Raw genomic sequence first — 18,084 nt, 5'->3', positions numbered from 1 at the left:
AGCCCCTTATTCTAAGATTATGCCCCCTAGTTCTAGTTTCACCCATCCTTGGGAACATCCTCACCGCATCCACCCGATCAAGCCCCTTCACAATCTTATATGTTTCAATAAGATCGCCTCTCATTCTTCTGAACTCCAATGAGTAGAGTCCCAATCTACTCAACCTTTCCTCATATGTCCGCCCCCTCATCCCCGGGATTAACCGAGTGAACCTTCTTTGTACTGCCTCGAGAGCAAGTATGTCTTTTCTTAAGTGTGGACACCAAAACTGTATGCAGTATTCCAGGTGCGGTCTCACCAATACCTTGTATAACTGCAGCAATACTTATATTCTAACCCCCTAGCAATAAACGCCAACATTCCGTTGGCTTTCTTGATCACCTGCTGCACCTGCATACTAACTTTTTGATTTTCTTGCACTAGGACCCCCAGATCCCTTTGTACTGCAGTATTTTGTCAACCTTTAGCCCCATTAGTTTCCCCAGCACTATTTTTTTACTAATACTGATTTCCTTCAGTTCCTCCCTCTCACCAGACCCTTGGTTCCCTAACATTTCTGGGAGGTTATTTGTGTCCTCCTTTGTGAGGACAGAACCAAAGTATGTGTTTAATTGTTCTGCCATTTCTTTGTTCCCCACTATAATTTCCCCCATTTCTGACTGTAAGGGACCTACATTTGTCTTCACTAATCATTGTCTCTTGACATATTTATAGAAGCTTTTACAGTCAGTTGTTATGTTCCCTGCTAGTTTACTCTCATACTCTATTTTTCCCTTCTTAATCAATCAATCTCTTTGTCCTCCTTTGCTGAATTCTGAACTGCTCCCAATCCTCAGGCTTGCCACTTTTTCTAGCAATTTTATATGTCTCCTCTTTGGATCTAATAATATCCCTAATTTCTTTTGTAAACCACGGTTGAGCCACCTTTCCTGTTTTATTTTTGCGCCAGACAGGAATGAATAATTGTTCTAATTCCTGCACACGTTCTTTAAATATTAGCCATTGCCTATCCACCATCATCCCTTTTAGTAAAGTTCCCCAATCGATCATAGCCAAATCACACCTCATACTTTCGTAATTTCCTTTATTTAGATTCAGGACCCTAGTTTCGGATTCAACTACTTCACTCTCCATCTTAATGAGGAATTCTATCATGTTATGGTCACTCTTCCCTAAGGGACCCCACACAACAAGACTGTTAATTAATCCTTTCTCATTGCACAATACCCAGTCTAAGATCGCCTGTTCTCTAGTTCCTGGAAAACCATCACGAACACACTCCAGGAATTCCTCCCCCACAGTATTATTGCTAATTTGGTTGACCAACCTGTATGTATATTAAAGTCACCCATGATTATAGTTGTACCCTTCTTGCATGCTGACTCTAATTTCCTGTTTAATGCCCTCCCCTACATCTCCACTACTGTTTGGGGGCCTATAGACAACCCCCACCAACATTTTCTGCCTCTTGGTGTTTCTTAGCTCCACCCATACAGATTCCACATCGTGATTTTCCGAACCAATATCCTTCCTCACTATTGCATTGATGTCCTCCTTTACGAACGATGCTAACCCATCTGTTTTCCCTTTTTGCCTGTCCTTCCTAAATATTGAATACCCTTGGATGTTCAATTCCCATCCTTGGTCACCCAGCAGCCATGTCTCCATAATCGCAACTATATCAACCGTTAATATCCATCTGCGCTGTTAATTCATCTAGCTTATTGAGAATGCTCCATTTGCTAAATGACAAATTCACTGTGCAGAAACAAGAACTTTGTCACTTGACAGAGACTCTTGCACTCAGTCATGAACAGTAACTGGCCCTTTACAGATCCTCTCATTGTCTTTATGTTTATACATACTGCACTTCTAGTATATACCAACTATTGTGCTTCATTATTATTTATACATAAAGGTACAGTGCTCAGCGCTAAAAACGGGCACGTTGGTGCTAACACAATTTGCCCGCTATACGTGGTGGACGATTTATATGAAACTTGATGAATTTTGTGATCCTATCTCTGCATCTTGTGTTAAGCATAATTACTGAAATCTGCCTCACAATCTTCGATTACCCTCTCATCGAGACACTGGTGATTAACCATTCCTCATTGTTTATTCTCTAAAACAAAGATGCCTATAAACAGACATCATTACAACAATGCAAACTGTATTTAGATAAACGCAGTCAGCCCTTCCCTTAAAGACCCTTACTGGAATCCCACAAACATGCACTTTTTAAAATTTGATGTGGATTGGAATCAAATATTTTTGATTCGTGCTGAAATGTTCAGACTAACCTATTGAAACTAAATGCATGAAATCAGATAAATTCGATGCTGATGCTCTGCTGTGATATATTAAAACTCAAGTTCCCAAACTAATACCATGGCCAAAAAAAATCTGTGGAAGTGCTAGTCTGATATTTATCATGTAACCACTGTAATTCACTAACTAGTGCATGATAAGAATACTGCAGCAGTTTTAACTTGTAACCGGTTAGAGATGATTAAGTATACAAGGTAATTGCACCTTAACGACGTGCGAAGGACTCACTAAACACTTGGTTCTGTCTGAAATAGTTGGCGCACTTAAACCCGTGATAAACGCGACTTTGTATTTGACAATAATGGTAACGGAAGTGGTTTGCGCTATTTGCCCCATTTAAATGTGGGCGGTTTAAGTGGTGGGGATTGCATTCTGTAAATTTCTGGTCTATGTGCTAATTGCTACCAATTCAAAGAGAATCTGCAGGCATGGTACAGGAGCAGTAAACACAGTAAGCAGATCACTGTAATTGGGTATTTTTTCGGCCTTTAGTACAGAAATCAGCAAGGGCAGACTATAGCAAAGGTACAGCCTCCAGACTGCAGAAATTAAACGTTCACCTATCGGGACAGAGTGACGATGGTCAGTACTAAAAACCTGAAACCATAATTAACACTGAGTAGGGAAAATTACTTTCCCTAAGCCACACAACATAGTACCAGACTGTGGTTAAAACCTAAATGCAGTTCAAATGCTATCAGCAGAATGATGATGTGGAGATGCCGGTGATGGACTGGGGTGGACAAATGTAAGGAGTCTTACAACACCAGGTTATAGTCCAACAGCTTTATTTGAAATCACAAGCTTTCGGAGGCTTCCTCCTTCGTCAGGTGAGTGTGGGATTCCATAAAAGGTACAGCATATTTAGTCAGAGAACAATGCCTGGTGATTACAGATAATCTTTCCAACTGCCCGTTATCCAGGCAATCAAAGGAGTTGAATAGTGTTCAGACAGCGAAACATTACATACAAGACTACTGAATACACAAACGGTCAGAACACAAAGACAAAGAGAGAGAAACATCCGAAAGGCAAAGAAAGAGAGAATATGACCAGTTGTATTAAAAACAGATAACTTTTTTTTCGCTGGTGGGGTTACATGTAGCGTGACATGAACCCAAGATCCCGGTTGAGGCCGTCCTCATGGGTGCAGAACTTGGCGATCAATTTCTGCTCGACGATTTTGCGTTGTCGTGTGTCTCGAAGGCCGCCTTCGAGACCGCTTTCCCGAAGATCGGAGGCTGAATGTCCTTGACTGCTGAAGTGTTCCCCGACTGGGAGGGAACCCTCCTGTCTGTCGATTGTTGCGCGGTGTCTGTTCATCCGTTGTCGCAATGTCTGCATGGTCTCGCCAATGTACCATGCTCTGGGGCATCCTTTCCTGCAACGTATGAGGTAGACAACGTTGGCCGAGTCGCAGGAGTATGAATCATGTACCTGGTGGGTGGTGTCCTCTCATGTGATGGTGGTATCTGTGTCGATGATCTGGCATGTCTTGCAGAGGTTACCGTGGCAGGGTTGTGTGGTGTCGTGGACGCTGTTCTCCTGAAAGCTGGGTAATTTGCTGCGAACGATGGTCTGTTTGAGGTTAGGTTGCTGTTCGAACATCGGCGAGACCATGCAGACACTGCGACAACGGATGAACGGACACCGCGCAACAATCGCCAGACAGGAGGGTTCCCTCCCAGTCGGGGAACACTTCAGCAGTCAAGGACATTCAGCCTCCGATCTTCGGGTAAGCGTTCTCCAAGACGGCCTTCAAGACACACGACAACGCAAAATCGTCGAGCAGAAATTGATAGCCAAGTTCCGCACCCATGAGGACAGCCTCAACCGGGATCTTGGGTTCATGTCACGCTACATGTAACCCCACCAGCGAAAAAAAGGTTATCTGTTTTTAATACAACTGGTCATATTCTCTCTCTTTCTCTGCCTTTCAGGTGTTTCTCTCTCTGTCTGTCTTTGTGTTCTGACCATTTGTGTATTCAGTAGTCTTGTATGAAATGTTTCTCTGTCTGAACACTATTCAACTCCTTTGATTGCCTGGATAACGGGCAGTTGGAAAGATTATGTGTAATCACCAGGCATTGTTCTCTGATTAAATATGCTGTACCTTTTATAGAATCCCACACTCACCTGACGAAGGAGGAAGCCTCCGAAAGCTTGTGACTTTAAATAAAGCTGTTGGACTATAACCTGGTGTTGTGAGACTCCTAGCAGAATGATGGTATAATTTAGGAACATGCACTTGCCATCAACCTGCAGCTTTGAGATTGGTAAAACATCCAATCCTTTCTTTACTAGTTCAGTCTCAAAATAGCTTCCCTGAATTGTTCCTACTGTTGTTCATCACTAACCCCACTGTGCCACACACTCCTCTTGTTCCCAAAATCAAGAGCTCCATTGGCAAAGGCTTAGAAATTGTCAGCTCTTTCAGAAAATGAAAATTAACAAAAAAAACTCAAAGCAAAACCTAAATAGATTGACTCAATCAGCATTAACTGAATAGTTCCTGACCTGGGAGATACAGAGTATTAGCTGAGTGATTATAGGGGTGGGGGAGGGGAAGCTAGAGATGCAAGAGTTAAAAATTGTTCCCATTGTTTAGCACTGTTGAGAAGTGATAGCTGCAGCCTCTCTAGTCCATACATTTCACAGTCATTACCTTATTAGTGTCACCCAAAACAAACCTTGCGGGATGGCTCACCCATTGGCACAGTGACTTTCATACCACATTGTAAGAAAGAAGGAACTTGCATTTATACAGTATCTTTCACAACCTCAGGACGTCCCAAAGGGCTTTACAGCAAATACAGTACTTTTGAAGTGTGGTCACTTAAAATGTAGGAGAGGCAGCTCAGACTGATCCGAAATACGGCACCGCCGACAGTGCAGCACTCCCTCAGCATTCCACTGGAGTGTCAGCCAAGATTTTGTGGTCAGGTCTCTGGAATGGGTCTTGAAGCCATGACCTTCTGACTCAGAGGTGAGAGTCCTACCGCTGAGCTAACGTGTAGGCTACACTGTTAATGAAGGTTCCAGTGAATTAAATGTTAAGTAATGAGCCTGAATCCCTGTTAAAGCCACATGGCAAAACTCTACTTAGTGCACCGAAAAGTGTTTGTTTCTTTGAAATATGCAGTTGAGAGCTCCCAGTGATCCCTTGGTAACTGCAGTGGCTGGAGTAGTGCTGAACCTTACACAATAAAAAGATTTTAAGTGGAATCCTGTCTCTCTGCTGAGTTAACTGATCTCAACCAGGGTCATAACCCTAGGTTGGAGCGGAGAAAAAATTAGTCAGGTTTCTTGCTCCTGATTGATATCCAACAAGTATGTGTGAACATTGCATCAAAGCAGGGCTGTAGTGCCACCCATGGATGAACAGGCCACCCACACTCACAGTCTGGAATAGCACGAGGTATCAGCAGGCTACCGGCACCAGTAAAACCAGGTTCTGACCTGGATCCGTGCTGCTTGAAACCAAGAATGGTAATTTCCTGGTGATACTCATGGAACCTTAACTCTGTGCCTTGGGAATGGAGGAATGTACAATTAATACAATCCTGAGTTAGGAAGGAACCAGCCGGCCCAAAGCTGAGACACTGGCACAGTAAATGGTAAGGCTATGGTCCTGTGATCTGTGGCACTATTGTGGGTGTGCTGTCTTTGCCCTTGAGGTCACATGGAGAAAGATATTTTTATCCTTGCTGTGGCCTGGTACAATGACAGCCCAACAGCTGACTGGAATATCTCCTGTAGCAGCCAGCTTCCACTGATAGATTCTACGTACTATTCTTAGTTATTTTAATTGGGATTCTGAAAATAGAGTATTCACCATGGAGTCGGAATGAAAGTTTGATATTTGAGTTCTGTAAGATGGCCAGACTTGCAAAACCAGGACATTCTGATTTTTAACGGTCGCGGGTATAAGAAATAGAATAGAATCTTACAGCACAGAAGAGGTAATTCAGCCCATTATACCTGTGCCTGCTCTCTGAAACAGCTATCCAATTAGTCCCAGTCCCCTGCTCTTGCCCCATAGCCCTGCCTCATTCCTTTTCAAGTATTTATCCAATGCCCTTTTGAAAGTTACTATTGAATCTGCTTCCACCACCCTTTCAGGCAGTGCATTACAGATCATAACAACTCGCTGCGTAAAACATTTCTCGTCATCTTCCCTATGGTTCTTTTGCCAATTATCTTAAATCTGTGTCCTCTGGTTATCAACCCTTCTGCCACTGGAAACAATTTCTCCCTTCCTACTCTATCAAATCCTTTCATGATTTTGAACACCTCTATTAAATCTCCCCTTCACCTTCTCTGCTTTAAGGAGAACAATCCCAGAGTCTCTCCACATAACTGAAGTCCCTCAACCCTGGTAACATTCTAGTAAATCAAGCTGCATCGAAACTACAGCACAGAAACAGGCCATTCGGCCCAACTGGTCTATGCCAAAATGTATGCACCACATGAGCCTCCTCCCTCCCTACTTCATCTCAGTCTATCACCCTATCCTTCTATTCTTTCTCCCTCGTGTTCATCCAGCTTCCCCTTGAATGCATCTATGCTAATCACCTCAACTACTCCTTATGGTAGCGAGTTCCACATTCTAACCACTCTCTGGATAAAGAAGTTTCTCCTGAATTCCCTATTGGATTTATTAACAACTATTTTATATTTATGACCTCTAGTTTTGGACTGCCCCACAAGTGGAAACATCTTCTCCACGTCTACCCTATCATCACCGTAAAGACCTCCATCAGGTCACCCCTCAGCCTTCTCTTTTCTAGAGAAAAGAGCCCCAGCCTATTCATCCTTTCCTGATAAGGATATCCTCTCAGTTCTGGTATCATTCTTGTGAATCTTTTTTGCACCCTCTCCAATGCCTCTATATCCTTTTTATAATGTAGAGATCAGAACTGTGCACAATACTTCAAGTATGGTTTAACCAAGGTTCTAAAGAAATTTAACATAATTTCTTCACTTTACAATTCTATCCCTCTACATCCTTTCCAAGGCCTTGATATCCTTCTTAAAATCATTATCTCGACCCTTACTATATTGTGATCGCTAATTGCCTAGATGTTCCCCTATTCTTACTGCTCTTATCTGCTCTGGATCATTTCCCATTACTATATCCAGTAGTAATTCCTCTCTTGTTGAGCTTCTTATGTACTGGATAAGAAATTAGTCCTGTACACACTAAAAACTCCATTCCCTTTTTTCCTTTTACTACCTCCTTTTACCAGTTTATTCAGGGGTAGCTGAAATCTCCCATGATTATTATTCGATGTTTTTTACACATTTCATAGATTTGCTTGCATATTTCTTCTCCACTTCCCTTCCACTGGTGGTCTGTAGTATACCCCTATTAGTATGATCGATCCCTTATCCTTTATCTCAATCCATATGGATACTGTTTCTATCTTGATGTTAGTTATATACCTTTTTTCTACTACCATTGTTATCACTAATTAGTACAGCTACCCCACCCACCCACCTTCTTCTTTCCCTATCATTTCTGAATACATTATATCCTACAATATCTAACTGCCAATCCAGTTCTTTATGTACCCATGATTCAGTTATCCCTCCTACATCCAGTTCCTAGATGTTCCTTCATCTAGACACAGAAGGCATCAAGGGATATGGGGAGAGAGCGGGAATATGGTATTGAGATAGAGGATTAGCCATGATCATATTGAATGGCGGAGCAGGCTTGAAGGGCCGAATAGCCTACTCCTGCTCCTATTTTCTATGTTTCCTCTCTACGAATTATTGCCTCCAGGTCCCACATTTTGTTTCTGATGCTGTGCATATTGCTGTACAGGCAATTTAATTTGTTTTCAGTAATCGTTTCTCTTGATTTTTAACATTTATTTTATACTTATGTTCGATAACCCCCACCCGTCTTACTAGTTCAAAGTCTTATCCACAGCCCTATTTATCCTTTCCACTAGGATTTTGGTCCCAGCCCTATTCAGGCAGAGCCCGTCCCAGCACTACAGCTCCTTCTCAGCCCAGCACTGGTGCCAGTGTCCCATGAAATGGAACCCCTCCTTCCCACGACAGTCTTTCAGCCACGCATTCACCTTCCTGATCTGTCTCTCCCTATGCCAATTAGCCCGTGGCTCAGGTATTAATCCTGATTACTATCCTTGAGGTCCTGCTTTTTAATTTAATTCCTAGCTTCTGATACTCCCTGTTCTTCCCTACATCATTGATTCCAGCATGGACCACAACAACTGGATCTTCCCCCTCCCTTTCCAAGTTCCTCTCCAGATATCTGGAGATATCCTTTACCCTTGCACCGGGTAGGCAACACACCCTCCTGGACTCTCAGTCACAACTGCACAGGATGCTATCTATCCCCCTAATTATCAAATCCCCTATGACTACTACCCTCTACCCTCCAGTTCTGCTCCTTCACCCCCAAACCCCCTGGACTGCCTCCTGCTCCACAGTGCCACAGTTAGCATTCTGGCCATCCTCTCTGCAGTCTTCATCCTTATCCTCACAGGTAGCAAGTACATCGTACCCGTTAGATAGGACCAGTGTCTGCAGTAACTCTTTCTCTGCCTCCTCTCAGTTCCTGTTATTCTGCTGATTGACAGTCACACTCTTCCCTTCCTGCACCTGAGCTTTCCTGAGGTGTGACTGTGCTCTGCAGATATCTATCTAGATATTCCTCCCCTTCCTTATGCGTCAGAGGGTCACTAACTCGCATTCCACCTCAAAGACTCTGAACCGGAGTGTCTCAAGGCAGATACATTTCCTACATGTCTGGTCATCCTGGACAGTTTCGCTGTCCACAAATTCCACATACTGCAGTCCTGATACATTGCCTGTGGTGCCATTTCTAAACTTTATTTATTTATTTGTTAGCAGTAGTTTATTTCTAGAACTAATAGAATCACTTTAAGTCTAGATTATATTTAGTACATGGATTTAGCTTGATTTCAAATTCATTGGTAATTAGTTACTCTGATTAAATAAATAGTTAAATATGTAAATAAAGTTGATAGATTGGTTGAAAGTTAAAATTAGAGTGTGGACAGTAAATTAAACACTTGGCTTAAATTCCACGGGCTCCACCGCTCCTCCCTCTGCGTTGATTATTAAATCACTTTTTCAGATTTTTCCCTGCGTTTATTTTGGGGTCATTCTGTCTCTCCCGGTTTTCGTGCCCTTTTATAGTGCTCTGTATAAATCTATTAAAGCTATGCTAAGTGGCCTGAACCCAGCAATCTGGCCCTCAAAGACCAGGCAACTCAGTCCCATTTGTGCTTAAATTTCATATTTGTTGTTTTGACCGGTTTAAATATTGTGGGCTTTAAGGTTTGAAAAGGACTATTCTTAGAGCTGTTGCCTCATGAGTGGATAAATCCTAATTCAGAACACCAAGATCTGTAAGTATCAACAACCTGAGATATATGGAAACACAAATTAGAACTTTATATATGTTACGCAAGGCTCCATGGAACACCCCTGTGCAGCCCACTTGGACCCGTTTGGAAACGCCCCCCCAGCTATGGCTATACAGTGCAATGGTCAAACTACACTTGGAAATTCAGTTTTGGTCATAACAAATGTGTGTATTGCAACGGTTATGGAAAAAGCAACAAAGCTGATCTCAACCTAAAGGGGATTAGCTGGAGAATGCTCAAAGAAGCTGACGCTTTACAGACCAGAAAGAAGGCAAGACAACACTGAAGAATGTAAGCTAATAAAATAAAAACAAAAATGCTGAAACTCAAATAAAAACAGACTGCTAGACAGCTATTCAGTCAGCAGTGGGGAAAAGTGTGATTACAGCATGACAAGTTTACATATGCACTTTCCATTATAATTATGGACATTGAAATTTATACAGGGACAAAATGTATGACTACAGGGGCTGTAGAAGTCTATAATTCTAATTTATCTTCCTTGTTTCACCTGAAGACAACACTTGCTCTTGACTCCAATACCACAGGAGATCAAATAGCAATATTAAATTTCCTGTGTATGTTGCACACACTCCTTATTTGGGCATCACCATTCTGACACACAGTCAGACCTGCAGCAGCACATTTCTACCACTAGACAGAGCTTCACTCGACCAGGTTCCAGATTCCCACCCCTATACCTACAGCATTGAATGCAGAGAGAGAAATTCACTTTGTCCTGACTTTCCATAGGTAACAACACGGTGCTATTCCCTAGCCAGCTCTGCGAGACAGCATGCTTTTAACAATTTCTTTTTTAAATGCGTACAGTCAAATGGCAGGTGTCTCACATACAAATGCTGAAACTCTGCCACAATTTCACACCACGATCTGTGCTGGGGATTGAAATGGTGACATCCTGTATGCACCTGCACATCACCATCCGAGTAATTTCAAGCCATGGTTTGAGGAGTGAGGTACTTGGTACTTGTCAAGTCCACTTGATCTTACCTCTCCGTATCTCCATTTATATTAACTGCACTGCACCGTTTGCCACAAGAGAAGCAATGGTTCTGTATCGCATCAAGTGTTGGGATCCCTTCTCCAAATCAACAGTGTACTCCCTGGAGGGCGAAACAAAAATGGAAGACTTAAGAGATCCCAGTGACCACAATGATTCCTACGTGCAGACAAACCCTGTGTACAGTTTGCTCTGCATAAGAGCATCAAACTCCTTCTCCACCTGTCTAGGACAGTCGTCTCTCTCCAAATGTAAACACTCCAACTCAGGAGCAATAGACTGTGCATGTTTTGAAAGGGTGGTGCTCTTTCAGTACAACTAACTGAAGAATCACCAGTTGGAGGCAGTGCTAGCTATTCAGCAAAGTACCATTTTAGCTTTGAGACTTTCTTAGCCTGCCTTTAGTTTTTGATCGTACATAGGGCCAGGTGGGGACAATCCGGTTAAAGGACTATCAGAATCAGGGAGTCCGAGAATGAAAGCATTAAATGCTAGAAGTATGCAGCAGGTCAATCAGCATCTGAAAAGAGGAGACACACAGTAATGCTTTGGGTGGAGACACTTCATTAGAACCAGTTCTGACAAAGGACATTAGCCTGACTTTCCTCTTCTCAGATGCTGATCGACCTGCTGCACTTTCCACACTTTGCTTTTTTAATTTGAAGGCTTTCCCTTTTTCTCTGGAAGTGGAAGATTTAAGCTGGTTTGAACAATTCTCCTTGTATTTCTTTTACAATGAGTGTGAGTTAGTCTTCATGATCCCTGTTCTCAATCTTAGCCTCGCTCAAACCTCAGCACTTACTATGATCAGAAAGCACCACTTGCTGAGATGTCATGGTACGGTCAGCTTTCCTCTGTCTTCTTACAGCCAGTCAGCATTTTTAACCAACAGTCAAATCCAAAGAAAGGCTTTATACACTTTATAGGCTTCCCGGAGGGGAAGAGGACAAACTGCTCTCAGCTCTCTACTGATAAGACTCTTGAACCAGCAGCCTGGCATATCCAGATTCAAGATGGCAGATGCCACTGTCAAGATCACTGTGCAGGACATCATTAATGTAAAGTTCAAGCCCCACTGCTCATGTGCAGTATTAATAAATGTCACCGCCTCCACGACCTTTTTTTTTAAAACAAACAACCACCCTTCAACACAGATTCCATTACTATTCAATCTCAATGTTAGTGATAAAGGGAGTTGTACAACTTCAAACCCAGTCACAGCACAAAGACAACTGGAACTCAACCATTCATAAACAGCCGTATTGATCCTTTCCAAACTGAACTCCCACTGCACTGCTGGGTGATCCCACTGGGCCGCGGTGCCTGATCTCAGTCTTGGCAGCGGTAATGGTGGCACAATTGGCCTCAGTATTCCTGTGCTAGAGGGAAAAAAGTCAGCCAAGGTTTCTACTCCTGATGACTAACCAGTGCCCCTGCTGGGAAGTGTGAGGATGTCAGGTGAATTTAGGATTAAGCACAGCTCTGACGCCCTCCATGGTTGATTAAGCTAGCCGCATTGTCCAGATTCACCTTTAAGGATAGCCACTTGAGCAAGACATGAGAGGTCTGCAGGCACCCGTGGAACTAAAACACATCAGGGGCCAGTGACCTCTGGGGAGAGGGGGAGAACTGGAGACAAATGGAAAAAAATAATACTCCACTACGTAGAAAATTTAAGACAGATGACAGCGTTGTTAATTCAGAAGTGCGAGCAGCAAGGCAACACTGAAACTGCACATACTGCCCAGACGCAGTTCCTGAGTGGCACAAGATCAGACATGACTGACTCACAATCATGTCAGCCACAGTACCTGACCCAGAGAGTATAGATTAATCGTTATAACCTTTGTAAAATTAAAGTCAAGGGCTATCACCCTAGCATGCAAATTCACAAATTCACAAAAGTGGTCAAACAAAGATTTGATCTGCCATTCCACTGAGTCACACATTTGAGAGCTGTATACCAGAGGTGAAGGGGGGAAAGCCATAGCATTAACAACAATTTGCATGTATATAGCACCTTTAATATAGAAAAATGGCCCAATGCACTTCCCAAGAGCGGAATCAGACAAAAAGCATCACAGCAAGAGTTGTCACACATCTCTCTCTAACAATTAACATTCATTGTACTCACTGATAAAATGTATTTTTTCCACGAATCTAGTTTAGAAGATTCAGCATTAAAAGAAAACTTCTAGGTCAGTTCCATTGGAGTTAGATAGAAACTAGAGCAGGATTTAAAATACAAGGGAAATATGAACTCTAAGGATATAGTAAAAGTTTACAATTCCCTCCATTGTTTTGATGGCGATTTTGTGCTGATCGAAGTAAATGCTGCACAGTGGGACAGTCGTCAATGTTTTGCACCTAGTGTCTTTTTTTTATTATTCGTTCATGGGATGTGGGCGTCGCTGGCGAGGCCGGCATTTATTGCCCATCCCTAATTGCCCTTGAGAAGGTGGTGGTGAGCCGCCTTCTTGAACCGTTGCAGTCCGTGTGGTGAAGGTTCTTCCACAGTGCTGTTAGGAAGGGAGTTCCAGGATTTTGACCCAGCGACGATGAAGGAACTGCACCAAGCAGTTATAGATTAATGAAGTGTAAGTTAGAGGCAGCGTAAAGCTCCCTTTACTCTTTCCCATCAAATATTCCCAGGTCAGATGCAGAACGGGTTAGATACAGTGTTCAGTGTGAAGTGAAGCAGTACAAGAGACAGTCTGAGGGTCCATTTTCAGCAGGAAAACAGAATCAAACACCACAGTTTCATTCCCTTCCCTAGTTTTGGCCTCTCCCGAAGATACTGACTGTTGTTACCCATAGAGCTGTACCCTAACAATAGCTCCCATGCCTGTCCCAGCAACTATTCTTCACGTGAGAGTCCGCATTGCAGGCTACTTGGTTGACATTCTGCTGCATTGTCGGTGGCGATGTCCTTCGGATGAGACATTAAATCCAAGCTCCGATTATCTAGTCAAGTGTTTAAGTGGATGTTGAAGATTCCAAGACACTATTCAAAGAACAGTAGGAAGCTTTGCAATATTCTCCCTCAAACCAGCACTACCAAAAACAGATTAATAGGCCATAAATCATATTGCTGTTTGTGGGATTTCACTATGCATAAAATGGATGATGCATTGTCTACATAACAATATTGTATGTGAAGCACTTTGAGATGTTTCTGAGAGACATAATAAAGGTGCTATACACATGCAAGTCTTTCTTTTCGTCTCAAGTCTAACCCAATCCTCTTAACCCATATCTGCATGGATACTCTTGATGGCTGTCAGGGATAGTGGTCAAGAAAGGGAAACTCCAGCTTACTATTGCCCTTCCTAGCCCAGTCGTTAACTGCACCCCAACAGATGTCAGCACCTGAGACCTTCATGGCCATGCTCACTGATACAGTCATCCACAAACATAGTCACTGCAATTCTAAAACAGTTTGCATATGGTTGCTAAAAGCATATTGCTTCTGTTTTACCAAATTCTGCCTAATGATAAGACTGCACGGCCAACACTATTCTCCTACCTCTGATCCTCTGTCTCGGGTTCCACCAGTATGTTTTCCTGCTTTTCCTTCACTCGCAGAAAGACAAAAGAATCCACGTTGGGTTTGGGAACTGAGGCGGAAAAATGAACAAGTTCAATTCAAAAAAACCAAAGCAAAGCGAGCGGCAATTACACATACACAAAAACTCACTGAACGGCATCCAGACGAGCATACTCCCACTGAGCAGGGTCCAACAGCACCTTGACAATACGACTTAAAGAGTTACAATGTCTTAAAAATATTAACAAGACAGTATATAATAGAAAACTTTCAGTATACAATGTCTCAATGGCTCCCTGAAGGGAGGAAATCCCAAAAGAAAGAACTTGTAATTATATAACACCTTTCATGACCTCAGAATGTCCCAAAGCGTTTTACAGCCAGTGAAGTACTTTTGAAGTAAAGTCACTGTTGTAATACAGGAAACACGGCAGCCAATTTGCACACAGTAAGATCCCACAAACAGCAATGAGATGAATGTCCAGATAATCTGTTTTAGTGATGTTGGTTGAGGGATAAATATTGGCCAGAACACCAGGGAGAACTCCCCTGCCCTTCTTCGAATAATGCCATGGGATCTTTTATGTCCACCTGAGAGGGCAGATGGGGCCTCGGTTGAACATCTCATCCGAAAGATGACTCCTCCGACAGTGCAGCACTCCCTCAGTAGTGCACTGGAGTGTCAGCATAGATTTTGTGCTCAAGTCTCTGCAGTGGGACTTGAGCCCACAACCTTCTGACTCAGAGGCGAGAATGCTACCAACTGAGCCACAGCTGACACTAAAATAGCTGACAGTAAAAGTGAACAGTGTAAATTACAACTCCTCCAAGCCAGGATTGGAGGTAGAGAAAATTAATAATTTCTATTGAAATGACTCCTTCCCTTTTCTCCTCCCCACTACACATTATCCTTCTTTCAATTAAAACATTTTAGTTCAGAAATTGGCAAGCTCTACAACTTAAAACCACTCACCAGCTTTTATGAGGTCCAGCACTTGCAAATTAGAAGGCACATGTTTCAGGCCAAGGTTCTTCAGGTGTGTCTCACAATTTGCCGTGTACCTTTAAAGCAAACAAATCATTGAGGGAGGACCACCTTCAATACGCAACTCATGCAACAAATAATTTGTGGCATGTTAGTTTCCAGAGCAGGCCAGCAATCTGTTCCTACTTTAGGAGCAAATGCTCTCACTCCCTGCCAGCAGCCCCCGCCCCCCCACCCCGCCAAGATAATAACTCTAACTGTGGTGTGGTTCCAAAGGAACTAATAGCCCTCCAGTACCTCAGAATCATAACATTTCTACAGCACAGGAAGCCATATGGCCAATTGTTTCTGCAATCCCTTGTTCTGACCACATACCTTTTAATTATGTTCTTGTTCAGATATTTGTCCATTTCCCTTTCAGAAGCTATTATGGATTCTGCTTCCAATGCAGTAAGACAGTCCATACCCCAACACAAAAGGACAATCAATCTGATTGAATGGCGGAGCAGGCTCGAGGGTCCTTATGGCTTACTCCTGCTCCTATTTCTTATGTTCTCTGTCCATACCCCAAAGCAGTAGGTCAGTCCATACCCTGACGACAATCTGTATTAAAAAATTCTCCTAACCTTTCCACTCATTTTTTAATGATGATCATAGATGTAGCAACGGACTAGTGAAAACAGTTCTTTGAAATTAGAAGGCATTCGGATAAAGTAAACAGCAATCACCTCAGTGATCTGCTCTTAACCTTTCCTGTTCTGGTGAAAACAGCTCCAGATTCTTCTCATAACCAAAGCTTCACATCCCCGGTATCAGCTTGGTAAATCTCATGGACCTGGAGAGTGATCAGGAGTGGGAACCAAGGCTGATTTTTTTTCCTCACCTGGGAACATAGAGGCCAATTGTACATATCAACCAATCTCCTGACTGAGATCAGTTAACTTGACACAGACGGTGGAAACATACCATAGAATGGTTGCAGCACAGAAAGAGGCCATTTGGCCCATCGAGCCCATGCCAGCTCATTGTAAGAGCAATCCAGTTAGTCCCATTCCCCGTAGCTCTGCAATTTTTTTCCTTTCAAATATTTATTCAATTCCTTTTTGAAAGCCACAATTGAATCCACTTCCACCACCCTTTCAGGCAATGCATTCCAGATCATAACCACTCGCTGTGTAAAAAAGTTTTTCTTCATGTTGCCTTTGGTTCTTTTGCCAGTCAACTTAAATCTGTGTCCTCTGGTTCTTGACCCTTCCGCCAATGGGAACAGTTTCTCTTTATTTACTTTATCTAAATCCTTCATGATTTTGAACACTTCTATCAAATCTCCTCTCAACCTTCTCTGCTCTAAGGAGAACAACCCGAGCTTCTCCAGTCTATCCACGTAACTGAAGTCCCTCATCCCTGGAATCATTCTAATAAATCTTTTCTGCACCCTCTCCAAGGCCTTCACATCTTTCCTAAAGTGCAGTACCCAGAATTGGACACAATACTCCAGTTGTGGCCGAACCAGTGTTTTATAAAGGTTCAACATAACTTCCTTGCTTTTGTACTCTATGCCTCTATTTATAAAGTCTAGGATCCCGTATGCTTTTTTAACCGCTTTCTCAACCCATCCTGACACCTTCAAAGATTTGAGCACATATACCCCCAGGCCTTTCTGTTCCTGCATAGGACCATTTAGTTAATATTGCCTCCCCTCATTCTTCCTACCAAAATGCATCACTTCGCACATCGTTGCACTAAATTTCATCTGCCACGTGCCCGCCCATTCCACCAGCCTGTCTGTGTCCTCTTGAAGTCTATCCTCCTCACTGTTTACTACACTTCCAAGTTTTGTGTCATCTGCAAATTTTGAAACTGTGCCCTGTGCACCCAAGTCCAAGTCATTAATATGTATCAAAAAAAGCAGTGGACCTAGTACCGAGCCCTGGGGAACACCACTGTACACCTTCCTCCAGTCCGAAAAACAACCGTTCACCACTACTCTCTGCTTCCTGTCACTTAGCCAATTTCGTAACCATGCTGCCACTGCCCCTTTTCTCCCCCCATGGGCTTCAATTTTGCTGACAAGCCTATTATGTGGCACTTTATCAACTGCCATGCCCTCATCAATCCTCTCTGTTACTTCATAAAAAAACTCAATCAAGTTAGTTAAACACGATTTGCCTTTAACAAACCCGTGCTGTCTTTCTTTTATTAATCTACACTTGTCCAAATGACTATTAATTTTGTCCAGGATTATTGTTTCGAAAAGTTTCCCCATCACGGAGGTTAAACTGACTGGCCTGTGGTTGCCGGGTTTATCCTTACACCCATTTTTGAACAAGGGTGTAGCATCTACAATTCTCCAGTCTTCTGGCACCACCCCCGTATCTAAGGATGTTTGGAAGATTATGGCCAGTACCTCTGCAATTTTCACCCTTACTTCCCTCAGCAACCTAGGATGCATCCCATCTGGACCGGGTGATTTAACTACTTTAAGCATAGCCAGCCTTCCTAGCACCTCCTCTTTATCAATTTTTATCCCATCCGGTATCTCAACTACCTCCCCTTTTACTGTCACTTTGGCAGCATCTTCTTCCTTGGTAAAGACAGATGCAAAGTACTCATTTAGTACCTCAGCCAGGCCCTCTGCCTCCATGCCTAGATCTCCTTTTTGGTTCCTAGTTGGCCCCACCCCTCCTCTTACTATCCTTTCACTATTGAAATACCTATAGAAAACTTTTAGATTCCCTTTTATGTTGGCCGCCAGTCTATTTTCATACTCTCT

At 42.8% G+C, this 18,084-nt stretch overlaps 1 protein-coding gene across 2 annotated transcripts in view; it reads right to left on the bottom strand.

The window, feature by feature from the left end:
• Window positions 1–18,084, bottom strand: part of gins4 (GINS complex subunit 4 (Sld5 homolog)) — a 37,069-nt gene that overhangs the window by 3,181 nt on the left and 15,804 nt on the right. Inside the window, exons 5-7 of one of the 2 annotated variants that reach the window (XM_068001637.1) lie at window positions 15,300–15,388; window positions 14,306–14,396; window positions 10,770–10,882 (exon numbers count right to left, since the gene is read on the bottom strand). In XM_068001637.1, coding sequence (XP_067857738.1) covers window positions 10,786–10,882; window positions 14,306–14,396; window positions 15,300–15,388 — 277 coding nt within the window. In that variant the 3' untranslated portion in view covers window positions 10,770–10,785. The remainder of the gene's footprint in view (window positions 1–10,769; window positions 10,883–14,305; window positions 14,397–15,299; window positions 15,389–18,084) is intronic. The other variant, XM_068001636.1, reaches the window with a different exon arrangement.

The sequence above is a fragment of the Heptranchias perlo genome, chromosome 20 (assembly GCF_035084215.1).
Source record: "Heptranchias perlo isolate sHepPer1 chromosome 20, sHepPer1.hap1, whole genome shotgun sequence".
Taxonomy (NCBI): Eukaryota; Metazoa; Chordata; class Chondrichthyes; order Hexanchiformes; family Hexanchidae; genus Heptranchias; species Heptranchias perlo.
The sequence above is the reverse complement of the archived record's forward strand: the minus strand, read 5'-3'. Positions and strand labels throughout refer to the sequence as shown.